The sequence below is a fragment of the Danio rerio genome, chromosome 19, assembly GCF_052040795.2.
Source record: "Danio rerio strain M-AB ecotype USA chromosome 19, GRCz13ab, whole genome shotgun sequence".
Lineage (NCBI taxonomy): Eukaryota > Metazoa > Chordata > Actinopteri > Cypriniformes > Danionidae > Danio > Danio rerio.
In genome coordinates, this window is record NC_141039.2 from 14,250,226 (window position 1) to 14,273,230 (window position 23,005).

The window sequence follows — 23,005 nt, forward strand, 5'->3', positions numbered from 1 at the left end:
TTACGTCACCTCCTTAGGTTTACAGTTTAGCATCCATATTGTGAATTTTCAGGCATTTACATTAGGTATATCAGTAATCTTATAGTAATATTCCATATTGATATGTGACCAATGTGTTTGTATAGCTATACTGTATATTTACCAGCTCCTCCGTCACTCTTCCTACAGTGGTGTTATAAATTGTAACTTCAGCACTGTTTCCTCGGCTGCCTGTTTTTGTTTTGTTTTAGTTTTTTTTGATGACCGAGCACTAGTACAGTACTTTCCTTTCTAAATTAGGAAGTGTCACTCTGTGACAGAACTGCCAATCGATAAACTGAATGTATCAGTTAAGGATGTGTTAGTAGGCTCATTGAAGACTCAGACACTGTGGAGTGGATCTAGTCAGCCTTGGTATACAGCAGCTCTAAGGTGTGATAGATTCAAATAACATTTTTGCACCATTCTTATGTAATAATAAGTCTAAAGGGTGATATTTTATTGGCAGAAAGGTAAATTGTCAGTAATCTAGAAATGTGTAAAACTCACACAAAAGTCACTTTGAAGTAAAGCTCTTTGGCTGGCCAGCAATAGAGAATTTGGTGACCAACTCATTTTGATTAATGAATGGAAGGATCCCAGATTGTGTGGATTCCAAGATTCCCCACAGGTTTATGCATCCCTCGGAACTGAATCTATTACTTTTGGTGTTGTTTGTGACACATGCACACATGACACATGCACATTTTAAAAAAGGCGCCTCTCAATGCAAAAAGCACATTCGGTGTGATTGGCCCATTAGGTCTCAAAACTTTGTTTTTAGTACAAAAAATAGTTGCAACAATGCTCAAAAAATATCTAATGCATATCTGATAGTGACATTTTATTATTATGATGAATCAATTAAAATATTTTAATAATTTTTTTGCACTTTTTTTGATAAAGACATGATCAGTCTCTTAAATTATTCAAGATTTTGACAAGAGTCTTGAAATAGCATTTTCTGGGAGATAACTAAATGGCTATAAATACTGTATAGGGTATAGTAGATCTAGACATTTGACTATACGCAACCACTTAGGAATGGCAAAAGAAAATGCCAAAAAGCCAGATAAAATCTTTCTTAGCAACTCCTTCACAACCACGCACAAAAGAACTAGCAATATCCAAACAATATGTTAAAAAGCCACACACAACCCCTTTGGAACCTCCTTCCAACCACCCACCAAAAATGGCATTCTCTTAGACAGTCCTGGGACTTTTACTTCAAACCCTCAAGCAAACACCAAGTCATGGGTTTAGCTCTCAGGGAATGCATTAACTGATACAAATGTAACTTTTTTGTACAAACAAAATCATGTTAATTATGTTTCATTATCTTGAAAAAAAAAACAATAGTAATGAGTGAGATTCCACTCTCTCAGAAATAAGCCTGCAAAAGCTGTCACTGGGGCAGTACCTATTCAAAAGGTACACTTTTGTACTTTACAGCTGCATATTAGCACATTTAAGGTACACTTTTCTACTTTTAAAGTTTACTTTTGCACTTTACAGTACTATGAGGTACAGGTTTGTTCTTTGTAGGTACTTTTTTAAGCATGTACCTTTTTGAGAACCTGTTAATAACCAAACAGTACTATTTATTGCCTGTTTTCACTAAGTGATACGGTACGGTGCAGGTCAGTACGATCACCTTTATCAGGCTTGTCCATTGCATAAAGGGTACTGATATGGTGTATGGGCGTAGCGTATGACAGAAAGTTTCAGTCGACGTCATTGTCACTCTAGGAAATGTCAAAGTAAAGCTGTACAGGGCATTCACAAGCACTTCTTACAAAACCGATGCTTCATACACATAAATACATGTTCATTACAAAACTTTTTATGAACATGTTTTGATTATAACTGCAGATCAATGATGCCAAATGTGCAAAATAGCCTACTGTAACATCCACAATTATATAAAATAAATAAATGCAACATAAATGAACTCTTACAGACCCTTACAGTAGGGGTGTCGAACTTAGTTCCTGGAGGGCCACTGCTCTACACGGTTAAGTTCCAGCCCAGCTTCAACAAACTTTCCTGTAGGTTTTAAACAAGACTGAAGGGCTGTTTCTTAATTCCAAGCACGCAGAAAACAGACTTGCGTTCTTGTGGAGACTGGTCTTGCCAGGCGTCCTCTGAAGAACGCACTCAGGAGACCACGAGAACAGAGAACGCGTTCTGTGAGAAATTAGAAGCTGCGTTCTTCCTGATGGCCACAAGACCTCACGCATTTTAAATTATTTAAACATTACAGCATTCATACAACAATTTATTTTTTTCCCCTTTTTAAAATATATATTATGCATAAAAACCCTATAAGCATACGTTGCACAATATGAATAAAACAGATTTTAATATGAATTTCAGCAAACAAACACCGTTAATGTGTTTATTTTTTTATTAAGATTTTCATGTTAATGTTTATATTTAGGGAAACTCCTGAGACAAATAAGTTATATCTCTGAACTTTAATAATAAATCTAAATAAAATGCCCTACTTCCCACCTCCAGTCGCAATGACTTCTGGGACTTCTAGAGCAAGATCGGTGCTCAAGTCTGCATCGGTGCGTCCTCAATATCAAGAACACATCCTGGCAGTTTTACGCGTCCTCTGTTCTTGTGGTCTTGAGTATTGGAACTGAACTTTGGCTGCTGATGATAACATAACACAAGATCACTGAAGACTGCATATTGAGAAACAGCCAAGGACTCAATTAGTTTGATCAGGTGTGTTTAAGTAGGGTTGAAACTAAATTGTGCAGAGCTGCGGCCCTCCTGGAACTGAGTTTGATACCCCTGCTTTACAGTCTCCGATATGTTACCAATTACAGAAATTTGTTATTTCAAATATTGTTGTTTGGCGAGCATTCGCGAGCTCTCTGGAGAACGTGAAACCTCTTGCACTTTTAGACAGCCTCGAAAACAACGACAGGACATTGCAGATTTTGTTCTTATTAGCTTTTTGGCTGTTCATCAAGACGATGACAAAGTTTGTTTGAGCTCGGGTCGACCATGGCTCATTATTATTATATATATAGTATTACGATGCAATGTCTCTAATGGAAGTGTATTTAAAAATGGAGCTTCCTTTGTTTTCATTCTCCTGGTTTGTACACGCACTAGGGACACTTCTCTGTAAACAAATAACATTCAGCTTTGCAGCTAGCTCTGCCTTTTGGTACCCTTTTGTTCTGCTACTGCTTTGTAAAGGGTACCTAAAAGTGGTACAGTATGGTTTGCTTTTTGGTACCTTTTAACAGTGGAAATGACCATACTGTACTGACCCATACCGTATCACTCAGTCGAAATGGGCCATTAAAAAGGTACCACCCCAGTGACAGATCTTGTATCTTTATTTCTGAGATAATGGCCATAACTAACCTGGATATTTTGAGAACAAAAATGAATCAATAAAATGAGCTAACTTGATTCTATAGCATCTTACAGCTGCATTAGAGCTCTTTTGTTGGCAGGTAGAATAATGTTGGCGCATACAGTGGGATTTGATTCTGCATTATTTTGTGTTCAGGAGGATGAGAAGAGATAGACAAATGTCTACCTACAGTGACTCATATGAATCGCCTGAGAGGTAAAATATGAATACATTAGTTGAGACATTCTCTGTTTATACACCAATAAATGACATTCAAGTGGACTATGTTACCAGTTACAGACATAAACTCTCACCCCATTGCCTTGATTCAGCTGTTGTTCATTCTAATCATACTTTTCCTTTCTTCATTTCGATCTTCATCACTCATCATCCTCCATTTAAAGATATTACAATGGGCCCAATCATGTATCTACTCCATGGCCCAATCATGTCATGAACGGAACCGGTGGAGACTACAGGTAAGACATTTGAAGACCTTAACACCAACAACACTTCATTAACTCATCACACATCAGCTGCCAGGAATAAAACTCCCTATTTATGTTCCCTCTTAATAATGAATTCAAATCTATAGCTTATTTGATTTATTTTCACAAAATCCGACCTGATAAATGTTCTTGTGCAAATAAATTCTGAATATATTTGTTATTAAGTGTTGATTTAACAAACTGAGGTTGGTTTGTTTAGTAGGACGTGTCCCCGGATAGAAATTGAGCCTTCTACAGATACAGAAAGGTATCATTACATTAAATACACTTAGTTTCAGAGTAGAACCCTTCAGTGCAGACTCCAGTTCAATTTAGATGTTGTTGCTATCCTGTCAAATGTATATACTTACAGTAATTGTTATGTTCTTTAATATTATGTAGCTTTAAGCACAGTGGAGCTCTAATAAACTTCACTAGCATTATAATATTATTGCAAAATCCTCTTACTGTAGTATGGAAGACAGTAGTTGTTTAATTAGAGTGCATTTTAAAAACAATTAAATTCACCTGCTCTAATATTTAGCGGCTCCTGACAACTATAACAGCTACTAAATTAGCATTTGATGGTTTTCTCCTATGCACCCTCATAGAGAGGATCAAATCCCAGAGTTCCCTGCTAACCATGATCACTTTGAGGAAGATCTGAGGTAATACAGTAGAACTAGTTCAAGTATTCACATAGGACTAGATTTACAGTTATGAGTTCCGTTAGTAGTCAATAGATAATAGTTATAGATGGCTAGCTATTATAGCAGTAGTGTAGATGGTTGACAAAAGGAACATTTTTGTCAGAATGAAATGCGTTCATATGTTTTCTTTGCAGCAGGTTCCTGAAGCTTGATTATTTGTTTTATTATTTCTTTATTTGTTTTGGAACTCCTGAGTTTGTTTTTTTATGATTTTGTACATTTATGATAATGATGTAGATGACTTTATTTGGTTTGAAATGTGTTGTCAATTTTTAGCCAGCCAACATTATTTCACAGGAACGACCAGCATTCTTCGAGTATTGATGGGTTCTGATCCCATAATGCACTGGGGCTCAGCTGAGCATGGTTTTTTGACTAACAATCTGCAGGTACAGCCGCAGCATGGTGGTCAGACATGACCATTACAGGTCCAGGTCAGCCGACCAGCGGCCCATGATGGAGCGACCGGTCTACACACGCTCACGCTCATCTGAGCGTCCCGACTCCGGATACATGAGATCCATGCCATCCTTACCATCAGGGAGATCTGCACCTCCCTCTCCTGCCTTAACGAGGTGACCCAGACCATCACAACAAGCACTAAAGCGCTAAACCAAACCATGCCTTCTGCTACCCGTCACCTGGAATGCTCCTCACCACCTCCTCTTATTTTAACCCTGTTGTAACGATGCTCTTTATCATTTGTCTTCATTTATTCACCTTTTTCCACACATGACTATTGCGTTTCAATTTATGGGTTCCACTTCCTGTTTGGAGAACTTCCATTGAAAAGAGCTGAAACAAATAATTTGGATTAATACGGTTGTGGTAAAAACAATCTTTTTAAACAATGAAACTGAGGGAGAGGTACATTTGGCTTTGTTTTTTTTTTTTGTTTTTTTCAATAAGCATTACGAAAGTAACTTTACATTTGTATTTGTATTTTTTAAAACTTGAAATTAGTACAATGAGCATATCTGTGGCCAAAACCTTTTGAGTTCACTGTGTTTTCTTTTTGCAGATTATTTTCTTTGTGTATTCCCTATAGTAAAGTAATATTCTTTTTTTTAAAGTGGCGCAGTAGGTAGTGCTGTCGCCTCACAGCAAGAAGGTCGCTGGTTCGAGCCTCGGCTCAGTTGGCGTTTCTGTGTGGAGTTTGTATGTTCTCCCTGCATTTGCGTGGGTTTCCTCAGGGTGCTACGGTTTCCCCCGCAGTCCAAAGACATGCAGTACAGGTGAATTGGGTAGGCTAAATTGTCCGTAGTGTATGATTGTGTGTGTAAATGAGTGTGTGTGGATGTTTCCCAGAGATGGGTTGCAGCTGGAACGGCATCCACTGCATAAAAACGTGCTGGAGAAATTCATTCCGCTGTGGCGACCCTGGATTAATAAAGGGACTAAGCCAACAAGAAAATGAAGTAATATAAAACGTTTACATATCTTTTGCGAATTTGTTATTTGAGATGCAGAATGCACAGAAAGCAGCCACATAGAGAGACACTGCAGCGCTGCTGAAGATTGTGGCTGTTCACAGCGGTTTCACTGATAAATATGAATTTGTAGCTAAATTGTTAGCGGTGCCAAACAGCATTTCCCATTGTTTACATCCTTATTTGTGTCCTCACTACAACACAACGTAAAGCTAGAAACTTGTAATAGATCAATTTTAACAAATAAAAATACTTACAGTTTGTGGCTCACAATCCACAGCTTCGTCGGTTAAAGAAGTTTTAGCCGAATCCAGCACTGAACTGAGATTTTGAAAGCTTCGATAAATGCTAGCTACATATTTTTTTCTCTGTCTCTTTTCCATGTCTCTGGAATATAATTAAAATTAAACTGTAAGAACTTCTCACTTTGTGCCATGTCCTTTGGTAGCCAAATACAGAAAATGAACAAGCAGCATTTGGACGCCATTTTAGCTTTCTCTATTACATTACAGCACTACAGCGCCTCTGGCCACACCCGTTGCTGTACCAGGTGTATGTGTGTGGTGAATGCTCGTAACCTGAAGTTGCTTGTGATCTCACTAAGCCGTTATACTTTTTTGTAGTCCCCAAACTTGTAGGCTTTGCTAAGCTAACTCTGTAAAGCCAATGTCTACCTTTGCATTGGACTTTGAGCGTCTTACAATTGGAGATGTTGTTTATATTCTCACAACTACATTACACATGAACTGAAGTGTAAAATATGATATCGTAGTCGACCACCTCTTTAATAAGAGTCTGTATATTTGTACCTGCTAATATGCCAGATTGGAAATTTATATTTTCGAGAAAGTAGTTAATGTTTGCATAATTAATGATTGATCTTATTCACCCACAACCCAAGGGCAGGTTTTTTGATTATCTGCCCTGCCCGACCCACGACTTAACTGAAGCACATGTTACTAGTAGACCCAGTTATTTTATTTTATTTTATTTTTTTAAACTCATCACTGCTTGTTTAAAGTCAAACAGGAAGTTACTCCCATAATTCACGCAAAGACTCATGGGATGTAGGAAAAAGGTGGATATAGTAGAGAGTAGTGATAATGGTTTCTACTAACGTCATTTCATTTGGATTATTGACACACCTGTTATATCCTCTTGAGATATAATGGTGTGTACCTGGCATCGTGTTTTTTGAGTTTACTAACATTTATTTATTCATTTACTTTCAATTCAATTCAATTTCAATATTTTTTGTGTGGTTTAACAGTTTATGATTTGAGTTATGGGCTGTTATACCTTGTGCTCATGCATTTAGGCCTTTTCACTTTCCTTGCAGCTTTAGCCGGCACCCCAGATGCTGACTCCATCACACCTTTTGAGACGCCATAATACCTTATGACTTACGATTTGGCTGGCACATCATAAGTCACAAGGATGTTACATAACTGTTCAGATCTGTGCATGCTTTTTTTTTTTTGCTGTAGCTTTTTGAGAGAGTGTCATCGAAAGCAAATGTGCTCAAAAGGTGCTTAAAAGATCATTGTGTTTACCGTGGAGTTGATGTGCATTTTAAATGTGTATATTTGTTTACGTGGCTAAAATGCACATGACTGTGACATATTTACCAAATGCATGCTTTTATATGTGAAATAGATTGACGGTTATTATTTTTTTCTTTTATAAACTTGACAAGATCTTGCTGAGTCATATTTTACTCCAAAATTAGAAGATCAGAAACAGGGTGCAAATTACAGGGGGGGTTGGGGGGTCTGACCCCCCAAATTAACACTTAATCCACCCTGAAGGACATCAATACAAGATGAATAAGGAGGTCTGCCCTTTAATAGTTAAGAAATTGTTTGCTCTAATCTGAATCTAAAATAATATTAATAATTAAAAAAAATAGATAATTTCAATATATAATTGACCACCCCCTATAACCAAAAATAGGATTTTTATCTGTTTGAAACCGGCAAATCTAGAGCACCAACAGACAGCATAAGTGTTCACAAAACAGATTTCTTTAAAAAAAAAAAAAAGCCTTTGTATTTTATCATGTACTACTCACACAAGTTGAACAGTAAAATAAAAAAAAATATGTGCAGTCTTTCATTGTCGTCCATTATTAGGTGCATAAAAGCAAACGCCGTTTATTTAATATCACAAATGTCATTGAGAACCACTCAATATCTCTCAAAACACTGAAAACATAAAAACAAGTTTGATTTATATATTAGTTGTAATTAAATCAAATAAATACATTTGGTTCACTGAGGCATATTAACAAACTGAAATGTATAATTCACACCCTGATTATACCACCCTGATAAAATATATATGTATAGGGATTAGGAACTTTTTTATTTTTATATAACAAACTGAATAGCCATTCAACCTATTTTAGTGTCTTAATCAAATTCATTTTACAAAAACGTTGTTTCAAAATACTTTTTTGGAAGTAAAATGGCAAATTTGTTTCAGTATTTCAGTATTTCATTATCATTCAGCATAACAAATATGTATTTAAATAATGAAACTGTACATATTACTACCTACTTACAGAATAATATCAATTAAAAATGTATAAAAATGTATAAATTAAATTATAGTGAACATTATTGCTCCATTTTGATGCTTAGGAAACTCTTTTCTACACCTTTGACCCTGCATGTGTCAACATGACTTTTGTTTTGTTTTGTTTTTTTTCATAATTTTTATTACGATACTATATGTATCTATATAATATATCACTTCTATTATATATTAAAAACAACAACAAACATATTTAGCATTGAAACAGTTTAAATTACAAAATAAAGTAAAAGTTAAAGTAAAATACATTTTGACTAAACATTTTTAATTACCGTAATGTAGGGATGTAGAACTATGCACTAAAAAAAAAAAACATTAAATCAATGTTTTATTTTTTTACGAATAGAATCAGAATAAATTAAATGCCATAAAGCAAAAACTAGTAAGGCTAAATTTAATACAAATATATATCTTATTTATTTATTTATTTATTTGTATATATTTATAATATATATTATATGTTATTATATGTAACATTATATGTTTACATTAAGGTGATGTTCAGGTTCAAGTTTTAGTGAGAGTTTTAATAATTGAGGTAGATAAAATATACCTAATTGAAAATTGTTTATTTGTTGATTCTAAAAATCTAAAAAGTATATAAAAATGTAGACGATGCAGTGGCGCAGTAGGTCGTGCTGTCGCCTCACAGCAAGAAGGTTGCTGGTTCGAGCCTCGGCTGGGCCAGTTGGCGTTTCTGTGTGGAGTTTGCTTGTTCTCCTTGCGTTCGCGTGGGTTCCCTCCGGGTGCTCCGGTTTCCCCCACAGTCCAAAAACATGCGGTACAGGTGAATTTGGTAGGCTTAATTGTCCATAGTGTATGAGTGTGTATGGATGTTTCCCAGAGATGGGTTGCGGCTAAAAGGGCATCCGCTGTGTAAAATATATGCTGGAAAAGTTGGCAGTTCATTCCGCTCTAGCAACCCCAGAATAATAAAGGGATTAAGCTGAAAAAAAAATGTAATTACTTTAGCCAATTCTTATGATATTGGGGTAAATTTGACAATTGTAAGTTTTAATGAAACTCGCTTATTTTCTTAATCAGGTTCTAAAAAGGTTTTACAAGTTCATTTTGATTTACTGTATATACAAGACATGTATTTGTAATAGTTGTAATTCACAAATGTTTGTACTTCATTTTACTTTTTTTTACTAACCTCTGAGAAATCTGTGCCAAATATTGACTAAGTTTGTTTATTAGTATACAGTATGTGTCTCTTTTTATAGTATTCAAAGTGGATTGTGTGTTATTATTTCATGCTACTGAAATATAACCATAGCTAGTAGTTTTATTTGTTTCTTTGTTTTTTAGTATTCTCTCAACAGCGTGTTCTGCTGTAGTGTGGGCAGGTTTATGACTCCACAAACCCTCCTTCAGAGGTAATGCTATTATTGTATGTTCATTACTGATGCACCATCTATCCCGCAGGGCAAACCCACGCACTGGATCAGTCCAAACAAGTCCCACCAGCACGCCAATGTCCAGTCGAAGAGGTCGACAGCTACCGCAGGTCCCACCAAAGGGCTCTATGGATAGAAGTGAGTAAATTAACCAGGCCTTTTTTAAAGCACAGCTTTAAGGGAAGCGGATGCCCACACATATTTATTAGCATTATGTGGAGGATAATGATAACCTGAATTTGGTAAGAATCAAGTAAGCTCAGTAAACATTACAATCTATTACTGATGATAACACACCAAGAACAATAACTTAATTCTCATTCATGGCAAAGGACAATAAGGTTCTGTTTATTATTAGCACACACTGCAACATTAAGTTACAAGTTTTAAATGCATAAAAAGTAATTATGGGAATTTTATGATTTCTTTGTGCAGTTACATTATTGTTATGGTGTGGATTCTATTTTTATGTTTAAAGTGATTTTTAGAACTTTATCTTTATTGTTAACTTTATAGTTATGATCATTGGTTTGAATGGGTCTGTATATGTATCCATCTTGACCACAGAGGTTATATACAGAATACTGTGTAATTGTTGCCCAGCTAACAAAAATATGTTCTAAGAATGTTATGCTTTCTAAGCATGTTCTAAGAATGTTAACACTATATATATATATATATATATATATATATATATATATATATATATATATATATATATATATATATATATATATATATATATATATATATATATATATATATATATATATATATATATATATATATATATATATATATATATAAATTGTAATTAAATGGGTTATTATTAAATAGGATAATAGTGTTAATAGTGTTTTATGTAGCTGTTTGTGTACACTGCAAACATTTATATGACAAAAAAAGTAATGACAACAAGTAATGTTATTTTAACTTATTTTATTAAGATTTAAATATTTTTGGAACTTATACAGAGTTGAATGAAATATTTTAGCCAGTTGAGATTATTGGAAAAGAGAAGGTCATTTGATTCAACTAAAGAAATTAAGGCAGAAAGAACAAAAGCTTGAAGTACTTTTTTTGACTGATCCAGAACTTTCCAAAATACCTCAATTAATCAATATGTGAAAACAATAAAATATTTGCATAATGACAATCCAAAGCCTACGCAGATAGGGAAGGTCAGTTTTTAGAATCACATTATCGCATTATTGGAAATGTGTTTTATTTTGCTCATTTGCATTTAAAGCTGCTAAACCCAGAAAACAGCATGTTTTTGCTCACAGCCAAAAGGGGCGAATTTAGCATGCTATAAGAAAGGATTTAGGTGATGTTTTGAGCTGAAACTTCATAGACAAACATATACAGTACATATTGTTGAAATATGACACATTTAAAAATATATATATATTGTTAAAATATTAAAGAGTATCTTGGTTATGCAAGCATTATCTCTCTATCAGGCATTGTAAATGCCTGGTTTACCTTTTCTTGTTAATAGCTTATCCTTCCTAGCTAAAAAGTTGCTGAGTGGTGTCAGGAACACAATTTAACCTGAGACGTTTTATAAGTAAATTTAAAGGGTTAAGGAAACCTTTCATTGTATCATTCAATAAAGATGGAAAATTACTTTTAAATGTTTTTCTAAACAATGTACATACACTACATACAGTTCAAGTAGTGTAAAAAGGTTTTATAAATGTTAAACCTATGGCTACATTAAAATGATGTACAACTCAAAATGAGAAAAATTTGGGACAGTAAGGAAAAGGCAAATTAAAAATAAGCTTTTATTTAAATATGTAATGCACTGCAAAAGGTAAAATATCCAATCTTTTTTGAGGAACATTGTTTTTAAACATTGTTTTTTATTTCAATAATTTTTTTTTATGTATTTGTTGGCAAACTGGGCGATCCTCACTCTTATCTTTGGCTGGTTCCTAAGACTAAACAATCACCTGTTGACATTACCAGTTTTAAATCACATCATTATTTAACCAGTTTACCTGATTACTAAATTGCTCATGTCCCAAATTATTTTGAAATGTGTTGAATGAACCAAAATTGGAATATGTGTATATTTTGATTAACAATTATTAATAAAAAATAATAATAATCATGAGGAACACCTTAAATAATGTGCTGCTGTATTGTCTGCAATGAAATACATATCAAAATCAATTTAGAAATCACTTCTTTCTTTCTTTATTTCTATTTTATTTTTGTTTTTCCATACTGTCCAAACTTTTTCTGATTTGGTGTTGTATGATGTAAGCGTAACACCTTCTCTAAACTGAGTTACTTGACTAAAGATTATAAACAATTATAAACAGTGATTTTGTTTACACTGGATGTGGTGCGGCATGACTAAATTGTAAACTGATGCTTCATGATATTTAAAACACACTGACACGTAGGACAAATTATTTGCAATGGTGCTTTATCTGCACTTCATCACTACAAATCTCTTCCCATGTAGACAATGTATACAATTCTCATATAAACCTTTAACAAACATTATTAAATACCTGATGGGTTTGAACAAACCTTAAAAAAGATTGTTTAAAGTCTGCATGAACAGGAATTTGCTGAGACTTTTATTAAGTATGTTGATTTATTTCCAACTAAAACCGTATATTGAGAAAGGGGACAGAGCTTTCTTTTGCACATCTTCTCCTTGTAGCAAACTAACAGTAAGAGGGACTTGGTTAAAGAGTATTGTAGTTGAAGCTTTAAAACTGCCATCTACATAGGAGGAACACCACTCCATACATGGAAGCAAATGGTCAGACTTTGATTAAACTCCTTTTCTTCAGTGGATTAAATTGCAAAGATTAATTGTTCACCTAAAGAATAACAATGTGAGCTAGCGAAACAAACATTTTGATTTCACATTTAAACTTCGAGAGAATCTTGCCAGAACATTCTAAGAATATGTTTCTGCTAGCTGGGTGCCTACTACAATTTAGATGAAGCAACATTATTCTTCTTTACATAACACACAAATGGATTGTTTTTTTCCCCTCACCCTTTTTCCCAGAAGATGGCGAGGGCATTACTGAGCCTTACGAAGGTCTGTAAGCTTTAGCTTCTGTGTGTTTAGCCTTGTCTCAGTCTTCTTTATTACAGCTTTATCATCTACTCTGTTTGACTAAATTTGCATTCTCTGGTCTGTAAGCTTTACCTGTCATTGGTCTAGTTTCTACCATTCGTTTAATGGAATTAATCAAGCCAGTTTGTAGCGCAGTTAGCAGTGCTGTATATGTATCATTTTGTGCTGTGTAGCCTATGTACTTTGTCCATGTCTGGATTAATGTCCAAATTCAACACAATCTCATTGCAATTCACAATATTTTGATTTAGTGGCTAATTCATACGAATTCGTATGATCTAATTAGTACAATTTAGTGCGATTTGCTTAATCCCCCAATGATGGTTGGGTTTAGAGGCTGGGTTGGGTGCCACGTCTCCTTTTTAAAATCTTACATTTTCATATGACTGAACTCAAATTAGCCACTAAACCGACAAAACATAAAATAGTGACATTTTCCCCTGAGATCAGCCTGTCAAAAGAGGCAGACGGCCTTGAATTTTTTATTTATTTTTTATTTTTTAATGAGTATATGTAACATTGCAACCACATTTCAACTTATTCTCATTAGAGTATTAGCATTATGTCTGTTTAATGTCACCGCTCAACAGACATTCAAGTGAATATACAGCAAGAAACTTTGTAAGTACATGTCAAATACACTGACCCAACCCTAACCTTAGGGTCTCTAATTGGAATCAATTGGCATGTAGTAGTTTTGATGCAACTTAATAAAATGTGATGAAGGGACCATCAAAATGAAATGATACCAAACTAAATAACTAAAAATGGTAATTCAGCTATGGCCCAATCCCAATTCTATTTTTGTACCCCTACTCCTTTCCCTTCCTCTTGGTCCTTAATACTTAGTGTGAAGGGGAAGGGCTTCAAAATTTACCCCTAACAAATGGAACAGCACTACAGCACCTGCACATGTCATCATATGTCATTGTGATCTCTTGCTTGATATGAGATTAGGCAATCACGACTGCTGTAGTTATTCCAGATGTGTTATTTTTTTTTATATTTATCTTCAGCAAATCACTTAAGGAATATATTATGTTACATAATGATCTAATGTGGCAATAAGATCGTAACTGTACTGTGCATTTACACAGTGGCCATATTCATGTAAACACACCAAAAACAACATCAACATTATAGCAGACACTGTAAAACGGTCATTCCCTGCCACTAGACTTTTTTGAAAGGGTATTCTTGTGTCATCGAGTGTCAGAATGTTGTGGGACTGCAATCTGCAATCCAAAAGTTATTAGTTGTAGATCACGAAATTTAGCGGTTTTTATTTTTGCGTTTTTTTTTTTTTTTTTTTTTTTTTTTTTTTTTTACTTGGCATTGAAACACGAACATGGTTATGAATATATTAAAACATGTTTGTTTGTTGTAAACATTTGTGATAATGACAAAAAATGCTAATTTGTGGATTTCCTTGCTTCCGGGTTCAGCTATGGGCTGCACGTTGTTGCTGGTGTATTTTGGGAAATTTTCTTACCCCTTGGTTTCAAGTGTGGTCCTGAAAAATCTCTGTTCGAAAGGCTATCTATCCCTTTCTCTTAGCCCTATACCTTCAAGCTAAAGAGAATTAGGGCAAGGGGAAGGGCTAAGGGGTAGAATTGGGATTGGGCCTGAATCTAAAAAGTTTCTTATGTTGCACAATGTTAGTTCTCTCACAGGACTTCATTTTAACAATCGCCGGGAAGCAAATGTGATTAAATGTTAATAAATATTCATATTAATTTATAATAAAATCTTATAAAGTATATTATTAATGCAATAATATAATAATAATAATAATAATAATAATAATAATAATAATAGTGTATAAATTAATATGTATTGTATTTAATATTATTTTTTATATATATTTTTAAGTAGAAATCTTAAAAAGATGTGAGATTATAATCTATTTGTAAGCTGTTTTGAGGACAAAAATGACACATTAAAGGTGAATTGTTAACTCAAAAATGTGTGTTAGAAATCATAACTGCACTATGAAAGCAGCAATTATCTTTTTAATTTTTACATTCTGTGGCAAAAATGGGCTTTGATTAAAAAACACCTACATTCTTCCTTAAAGGTCTGTTAAGGGCCATTTATGTAATATCCTTGCATGTTTATAGCAAAAAGTCAGTGTTGTTTTAGTGCATTAATCTTCTCAGTCACAAATCCATATTGTTTTTTATTATTTTTATTATTAGTCATTAGTTCTTGGTTTGTTGACATTTTGGTCATTTTCTCTTTTGATTGGCGGTACTCTTCATCCAATGAAGCAGGAACAGGGGCGGGACCTCAGCCTCCTGCTCCTCCCCCTGTTCTTTCACAGCATCCACAGACTGTTGCTGGTAAATTTAAGGGACACATTCAGTTCAATTCAGCTTTATTTGTATAGCACTTTTACAATGTAGATTGTGTCAAAGCAGCTTCACATAAATGGTCATAGTAACTGGATCAGGGTAGTTTGTTTTTGGTGTATATCAGCCAAATGCAAATATGATTTTGATATTATTATTGACACTTGCATCTGATCTCTTCCATTAAGTTTATTGATTGATTTAGTATAGTTTGCTTTAATGATCTTTATAACTTCATAGCTCATTTATTGTGAATAACTGAAATAACCAAATTGTATTTGCATTTGTGCTGTAAATATCTATAGTTAGTTCATTCAGAAGCTTAGATTTTTCACAAATGGCATAGAATAATGTTAGTATGTCTTTTTATTTTTACATTTTTGCTGTTTTCATTTTCATGTCTGATTGTGTTTTCCTGTCCTTCTTTCTTACTTTTATTTCTGTGTGAATGTTGAAGCAGTGGGAGGGGCTTCACTACATCAAGCCCCGCCCCCTCCACCACTACAAGTCCCACAAGCAGTGGCTGGTAATGCTGTTATGCTGTTACTACATTCAGTAGCAAGCACAGTCACTTAAATGTAGTTACAATTAAATGAACACTCGCCAGGCACTAAAATAAAGTGTGAGAAGCGTGCTTATTAACTTGCTGTGATTGCTATATTGAAAAGAAAAGAAAAGAAAACATTAACATTGAATTGTAACTTAACATATTGAAATAGCACATATATATAGCAAATAGCAAAAAAAAAAAAAAAAAAAGTATGGCATAGTAGAATGTTGAAGCTTTTTTCTTTCTAGTTTCCCATTTCCCCATGTTTGTTGATGTAATTTTGTCTGTCTTTCCTCTTTCGGTCTGAATGTTGAAGCAATGGGAGGGGCTGTACAACATCAAGCCCAGCCCCCTCCACCACCACAAGTCATACAGGCAGTAGCTGGTAATGCTGTTAAAACATTCAGTAGAAAGCACAGTCACTTGAATGTAGTTAGAATTAAATTAACACTCACCAGCGATTAACTGTAATTAAAAATAAACACTTGAATAAATATTGTTCATAGTTATATAATAACATCTCATAATCATCTATTTATCAATATAGTATTCATTATTATGTATTTCTAGATGTTTTTAGAAAGTCAGAATTGTAAGTTCTATATTTTAAGATAAAATGTTGAATTAATGTTTGCTAATTGTACTTATAAACATTCTATTTTGAAGTGAGTCTCACATCGTACATGCCAAACCCCATCTTTACATTGTTTTCTTTACAATGTTAAGCAGCACAAAAAATGCATAAAGGTGGCAACGCTATGCATACCTTCATAGAAAAACAATGGTTATGATTTTAAAAGACGTGCAACTCCCTTAAGAAAAATAGTACATCATAATGGTGATTTTTTTTTTTTTTTATATGGGGTAAGGTAATTACTGGCAAAGATGAATGTTGTTGTTGTTGTTTTCTATATTGTAGCATTTTCATTGTTCATCCTCATGTCTGAAAATGTGAATTTTTCTTTCTTTCTGCTCTGATTTCGTTGTGAATGTTGAAGCAGTGGGAGGGGCTTCACAACATCAAGCCCCGCCCCCTCCACAACCACAAATCACACAAGCAGTGGCTGGTAATGCTGTTACTACATTTAGTAGCAAGCACAGTCACTTAAACGTAGTTTAGAATTTAATGTAGTTACAGTAAATAATACTAAAAATAAATAAATAAAAACTCAATAAAATAATATAGTTACAAATATTTGCATAGTGGCTGGACAGTTTTAGTTATAGTTAGTTTGTTTAGTAGTAGTGTAGAGTGTGGTGGTTAGTAAATGGCAGTGTACTAAAATACATTACATTGGCACAAAGTAGATATTTTGCATGTTTCATGATGCAAATTATTAGTGATGCACTGATATTTATAGCCAAAACCAACAATTGTGAGTTTAAAAAAAGTTTCAAATATATCTATCTCAATACTATTTTTCCTGCATTTGATTTAATGTTATATATACTATAACTAGTTAGTTATAGTATACAGTACTTAAGTCTGAGTATTATAAATTAATTAAATCATTTTGCTTCGGCTTAGTCCCTTTACTCATCAGGGGTCGCCACAGTGGAATGAATCCCCAACTTATCCAGCATATGTTTTACACAGCAGATGCCCTTCCAGCTGCAACCCAGTACTGGGAAACACCCATTCACTCTTGCAGTAACACACATACACTACAGCCAATTTAGTTTATTTAAATGACTACATGTCATTTTTGACTACATGTCACTTTGGACTGTTGGGGAAACCGGAGCACCCAGAGTAAACCCATGCAAACATAAGGACAACATGCAAACTCCACACAGAAATGCCAAGTAACCCAGCAGGGACTCAAATCAGCGACCTTCTTGCTGTGAGGCCACAGTGCTAAAAACTGAGCCACTGTATTACCCCACTATAAATTAATGAATAGCATAAAAAATATTTTACATCCAGGCTCCAGTTTTGTTACATAAAAAAAAAAAAAATTCTGATGTTTTTATTAATTTATTTTTTTTATTTTACGCCGTGAATCTTGAATAAAGTCTGATATTTACTCAAAGATATTAGGCAGCAGAAATGTTTTTAACATTGAAATGTTTGTTGAGCAACAAATTTGCATATTACAGTGATAAAAAAACATATTGCTGCTGAAAATTCTGGTTTGATATTTCATGAATAAATTATATTTTAAAATGTATTAAAATAAAAATCCCAATGTAACAACTGTTACTGCTTTTTTAATAAATGCAGCTTTGGTGACCATACAGATATGGCCACTTTGTCACACTCAGTCATGCGCTGTGCTGCAGCAGCAAAGGCCGCCTTTTAATAAAAAAACAACAACATTTTTGTGCTTTACACAATATCCACCAGATGGCCCAAGGAACAAGAGTGGTCTGGATGCAGACCTGGTGCAGTGCAATCTGAGCTGCATTCATTGCTATTTAATGCACCTAACCCCACCCCTAACCCTACTTGTCACCGTAAATGTCACTCAATTCAAATAAGTGCATTGTGTCTGACATTGCATCGCTGATTGATGCTATCTCAGCTTGCATCATAAAGGCTGCATGCAGATGCTATTGCAAGGAACAACTGATTTTCCTTTGTTGGGCCAGTGCGAGCCAACTACTCACCCAGGGACTCACTCCAAATCAAACTACTCACCCAGGGATGCATTTCAAAAACCATTATTAGCCAACTAAGGTTTCAAGATCCATCTTTGTAATAAATAAATATAAGGGGAAGAAAAACATAGCTACTGGTCAGTTTAAGATATTGCATAAAACACCTAAGGCTAGGGGTCTTTTTTTTTGCCTAAGATCGCCTTTATGTTTCACTTTTTAAATTTAAAGGTGTTTCATAAAATAATAAAGTACTTTTAATTGAATAAGTTACTTTTCTTTTTTTGCGTTCTCTTTTTTATTTTAATAACGCTTAGTAATCTTTACACCACATTAAAGACACAGCAGCCAGGTAAATTTAAGTTGTCGAGAGTTTTTGTCACATTTAAAATGTGTGTTTTTGCATGAAATGTGCTCTTTAAGATACATGTATTTGTGTGTGAGAGACCAGGCGAAAGAGCGCTCGCTTCACAGCTCCGTCAATGCCGCAAATGGCTGGGTTCCTTTCTTCCTCTATTTTGGAGATAATGAATACATATTTGTATTCACATATGAATAAAATAGAAAGACATACAACTTTACAAATTATGTATCCACTTTTGAAGGCTCATCACAATTTTATAGCTCTAGATAAAGAAGCCTAAGCTATATTAAAATCATTAAAAGAATTACAAATATTGGATATAATAAAAGTCTTCTTGTTGTTGTTGTTGTTGTTATTATTATTATTATTATTATTATTATTATTATTATTATTATACATTTATTTAAATAAATAAATAAAACAAGTTGTTAAATATTCTGCATGGATTATGATTAGTCTGTTATTATCACATATTATCATTTCGGTAAATGATATCTCTTGAAATAACCAATTGCCTGTAAATGCAACTCACAATTTAACAGTCCTATTAAATTCAGTGCATCACTAGATTTCATAAATGTCTGCTCATATTGTGTTTATTTTCTCATGCTTCCCCATGTATCTTTGTCCACATCCCTGTCTCTCCCAATCATCTTGTCTTCACTGTCATCCTCAAAGCTCATGTGGGAATGATGCCTCCAGTCCCGGGCCCACCTACTGCACCTGCAACTCCTCCTGCACAAGCTCCTCCCCCTCCTGCACATCCTAATCCAACTTCTTCATTAGCCTCTCCACCAACCCATGCCCAGCCTCCTCAAATGCATGCCCCTCCATCTGCAACTCCTGCCCCTACACCGACCGCTCCTCCCCCAGCTTCTGCCCTCCCTCCCCAGGCTCCTCCCCCAGCCCCTGCTGCCCAATCATCAGCTTCATCGCTCGTCCACCAGGCTTCATTATCAGGTGTGTGAATGCAAGATGAGCAATGCTTACAGCACAGGGTTTCTATGGATTGTAAAATAAGGTCTTGAAGCCTGTGATTACAGCAAGCTCATATACATTTTAATTCGGTAACATTTCTAGGCATAGACATTACTGAAGACATTTCCTGTTGACATTATCCATCACATAACATTATTATTGGTCAGATAGTCAAACATGCATTGGCATCACCTTTATTAAATATTTATTTGAATAAAATAGCCTTGATGGAGTTCCACAACTACAGTATGGGCTTGTTTTAAAAAAGCAAACATAAAGGAGCTTCTTCAGTTCTGCTCTTCTATAATTTAAGGCCATAAAATCAGTGCAAAATCATTTAATCATTGTTTAAAAATCATATAATCACACAAATATATAAAATTGCCAAAACCTAAAAATACTGAGTTTAAACTTTTTTTGCAGCGTGAACTGACATATTTATATTTTCATAGGTCACATTCATGAGTATTTATTTATTTTAAGTTTAAATGGAATGAATATCAGTACAAAGGTGTTTTTTTTCTAATTTGAATTGTTCCAATTTTGTCTGCTCCTTTAAAGTTTACAATTCGAGAACATACTGACATATTCTGGTGCCTTTAAATTATTTGTTTATTTATTAAATTTACCTTTATAAAACCTCCAAAATCCCTGCTGCATATGACAAAGTTGACTACAGCTTATGTCAAAATGTTAGCATTTATTGTTACCTATTAGCATTTCAACATCTCTCCCTTGTATTTGTTTAGCATAAGTTCTATTGCATAATCCTCAATAAGTTTGTCCCCATGTCCCCCAATTATCACAAACAATTAAAACGCAGAGCACATACAAAGATTTGCAATTCTCAAGGACAATTACAAAGTGTACATTAACATAACATCAAAACTGTATGTTTAAATAAACTGCAAATATACTAATTTTAATAGCCTGCACATTATTTTTGCCTACTTTATTACATTAGATGACTATTATGAGTTCTGTTTCATGACTTTAAAACCACTTTAATTAGTGTGCAGTATAAATAGTATGTACTATGTATAAAATATAAAGAGTTCAGATGCTAAAACCTTTTAAGTGCCGTCTGAAATTTACGAAAATAAACATTTTCTCAGCCTCCTTTGATTTGTTGAGATATTTCACTATAAAGATCAGAAAAAGGACATCTTCTTTGCCATAAAAGTGATATTACTTAACACACACACAGGAGCCTTTTAGAAATGTTCATTTTAGAGGTAAAATTCAGACGACATTTAGAGGTTTTTGCATCTAAACTCTTCATATGTCCTGTATATACACTCTCAGAAATAAAGGTACGTGAGCCGTCACTTGGGTGGGTGGTACCTTTTTAAAAGGTACAAATTTCTTGCTTAAAGGTCCATATTAATACCTCAAGGTTACATATTAGTACTTAAAAAATAAAAAAGTGTTCCTCTTAAAATTTGTAGGTACTAATATATACTTTTGAGGAACCTATAAGGACCCTTTAAGTACAAATGTGTGGCTTTTGGAAAGGTACCACCCCAGTGACAGCTTGCGTACCTTTATTTCTATATCATTTCTATATTATATTCTATATCTTTATATTGTGTAGGATGAGCAATACTCAAAAAGTATTTTTTTGTCTAAATCTTTTTTTTTTTTTTTTCTTTATTCATTAGGGTCGGTAGCTTCTAATGAACATAAGTATGTGTTGGTGTGTGTATGGGTGTGTGACTAAAAAAATGATTTTTTAACTTGCCTTCTGTTTATGTGCCATTTCTGACACAAGAATCCCAGGAAAGGCCTGTAGCTCCCCCGCCTGTCAATGGGAGGAAAGGCAAGTGTGTGTGTGACTGTGAAACACTTAGTGTGTGACAGTGTGAAGCTCTTGGGGAAGTTTGACAGCGTGTTTGTGTTGGACAGACCTAGTGCTAGTAGATTTAATATATTTTAGGTTTTTGGATTGTTAAATGGCTCATCAGTTATTTGGGGGTTTTATTATTTGACTGTGATTGTGATATCATTGTCACTGTAAAAAACCATATGATCAATTAGTCATGACAGCATAAGTTTTTACTTCATTTTACTTTATTAAACTAAGTTAATCATGTTCAAACGTAATTTTATAAATTATATAAGCTGTTTTAAGTCAGTTTAACATAATGTGAGGTCAATGGACTCATAAGATGCATTTCATTCAGCTTTAAAAATCAAGGCAAGCAGGATTTTTCACAGTGCAGTGTTCCATTCAAAATGTTTAGATGTTTTGGTTTTGCGTTATGCAAAGGTGTTTTATTTAATTCTGGATGATATATATAGTTATTTTTTGTTATTGAAAAAATTGGTTATAGTATTTTTCAAGCCATGTGCATACAGAGTACCTTTATTCACCTGCAGATGGCTCAATGGGACTACTTTTAGATTAAGGCTTGAAAAATATTCAAGTTGTTTTAATGATGCCTTATTTTTATTTGGAGACATATTATTATTATTATTATTATTATTATTATTGTGTCATATGTAAAGGGGATTCTTAATGAAATAATTATGATCCTGGACCACAAAAGCAGTCATATATTTTTGTTGTTATTTATTTATTTTATTTTTATCTATTTTTTATTTATATTTATACATCATCTGGATTAAATAAGATTTCCATTGATGTATACTTTGTTAGGATAAGAAAATCTTTGGCTGAGATATAACTACTTGAAATTTGCAGTCTGAAATCCTAAAATAATTTAAATATTCTGAACAATACCTTTAAAATTTCTAAATGAAGTGCTTATCATCGCACATTGCAATATAACATTGAAATGTTTATATTTACACTATAGGAAATTTACATATACTTTATATTCTAATGATATTGGGCATAAAAGGACAGATTGATTATCTTGACCCATATAATGTATTGTTAACTATTTCCAAATATATACATGAAGCATACGACATGTGGTCAAAAATTACAATTCTTTTCTAAAGTATTTTTTATTTAATTATTTTAATTTTTACATTATAATGGTAACGTTTATTGATTGTGATGT

General features: G+C 33.8%; 1 protein-coding gene across 66 annotated transcripts in view; it reads left to right on the top strand.

The window, feature by feature from the left end:
- Window positions 1–23,005, top strand: part of rims2b (regulating synaptic membrane exocytosis 2b) — a 254,049-nt gene that overhangs the window by 181,891 nt on the left and 49,153 nt on the right. For 9 of the 66 annotated variants that reach the window (XM_087294662.1, XM_087294675.1, NM_001443206.1 and 6 more), the window contains 12 exons: window positions 3,557–3,616; window positions 3,805–3,879; window positions 4,109–4,156; window positions 4,500–4,556; window positions 10,052–10,161; window positions 13,067–13,096; window positions 15,406–15,477; window positions 15,944–16,012; window positions 16,353–16,421; window positions 17,035–17,103; window positions 19,677–19,958; window positions 21,748–21,795. In XM_087294662.1, the coding sequence (XP_087150788.1) occupies window positions 3,557–3,616; window positions 3,805–3,879; window positions 4,109–4,156; window positions 4,500–4,556; window positions 10,052–10,161; window positions 13,067–13,096; window positions 15,406–15,477; window positions 15,944–16,012; window positions 16,353–16,421; window positions 17,035–17,103; window positions 19,677–19,958; window positions 21,748–21,795 (989 nt within the window). Of the gene's footprint in view, window positions 1–3,556; window positions 3,617–3,804; window positions 3,880–4,108; window positions 4,157–4,499; window positions 4,557–4,987; window positions 5,174–10,051; window positions 10,162–13,063; window positions 13,097–15,405; window positions 15,478–15,943; window positions 16,013–16,352; window positions 16,422–17,034; window positions 17,104–19,676; window positions 19,959–21,747; window positions 21,796–23,005 lie in introns of all 66 variants that reach the window. The other 57 variants (XM_087294695.1, XM_087294697.1, XM_087294661.1 and 54 more) reach the window with 36 other exon arrangements.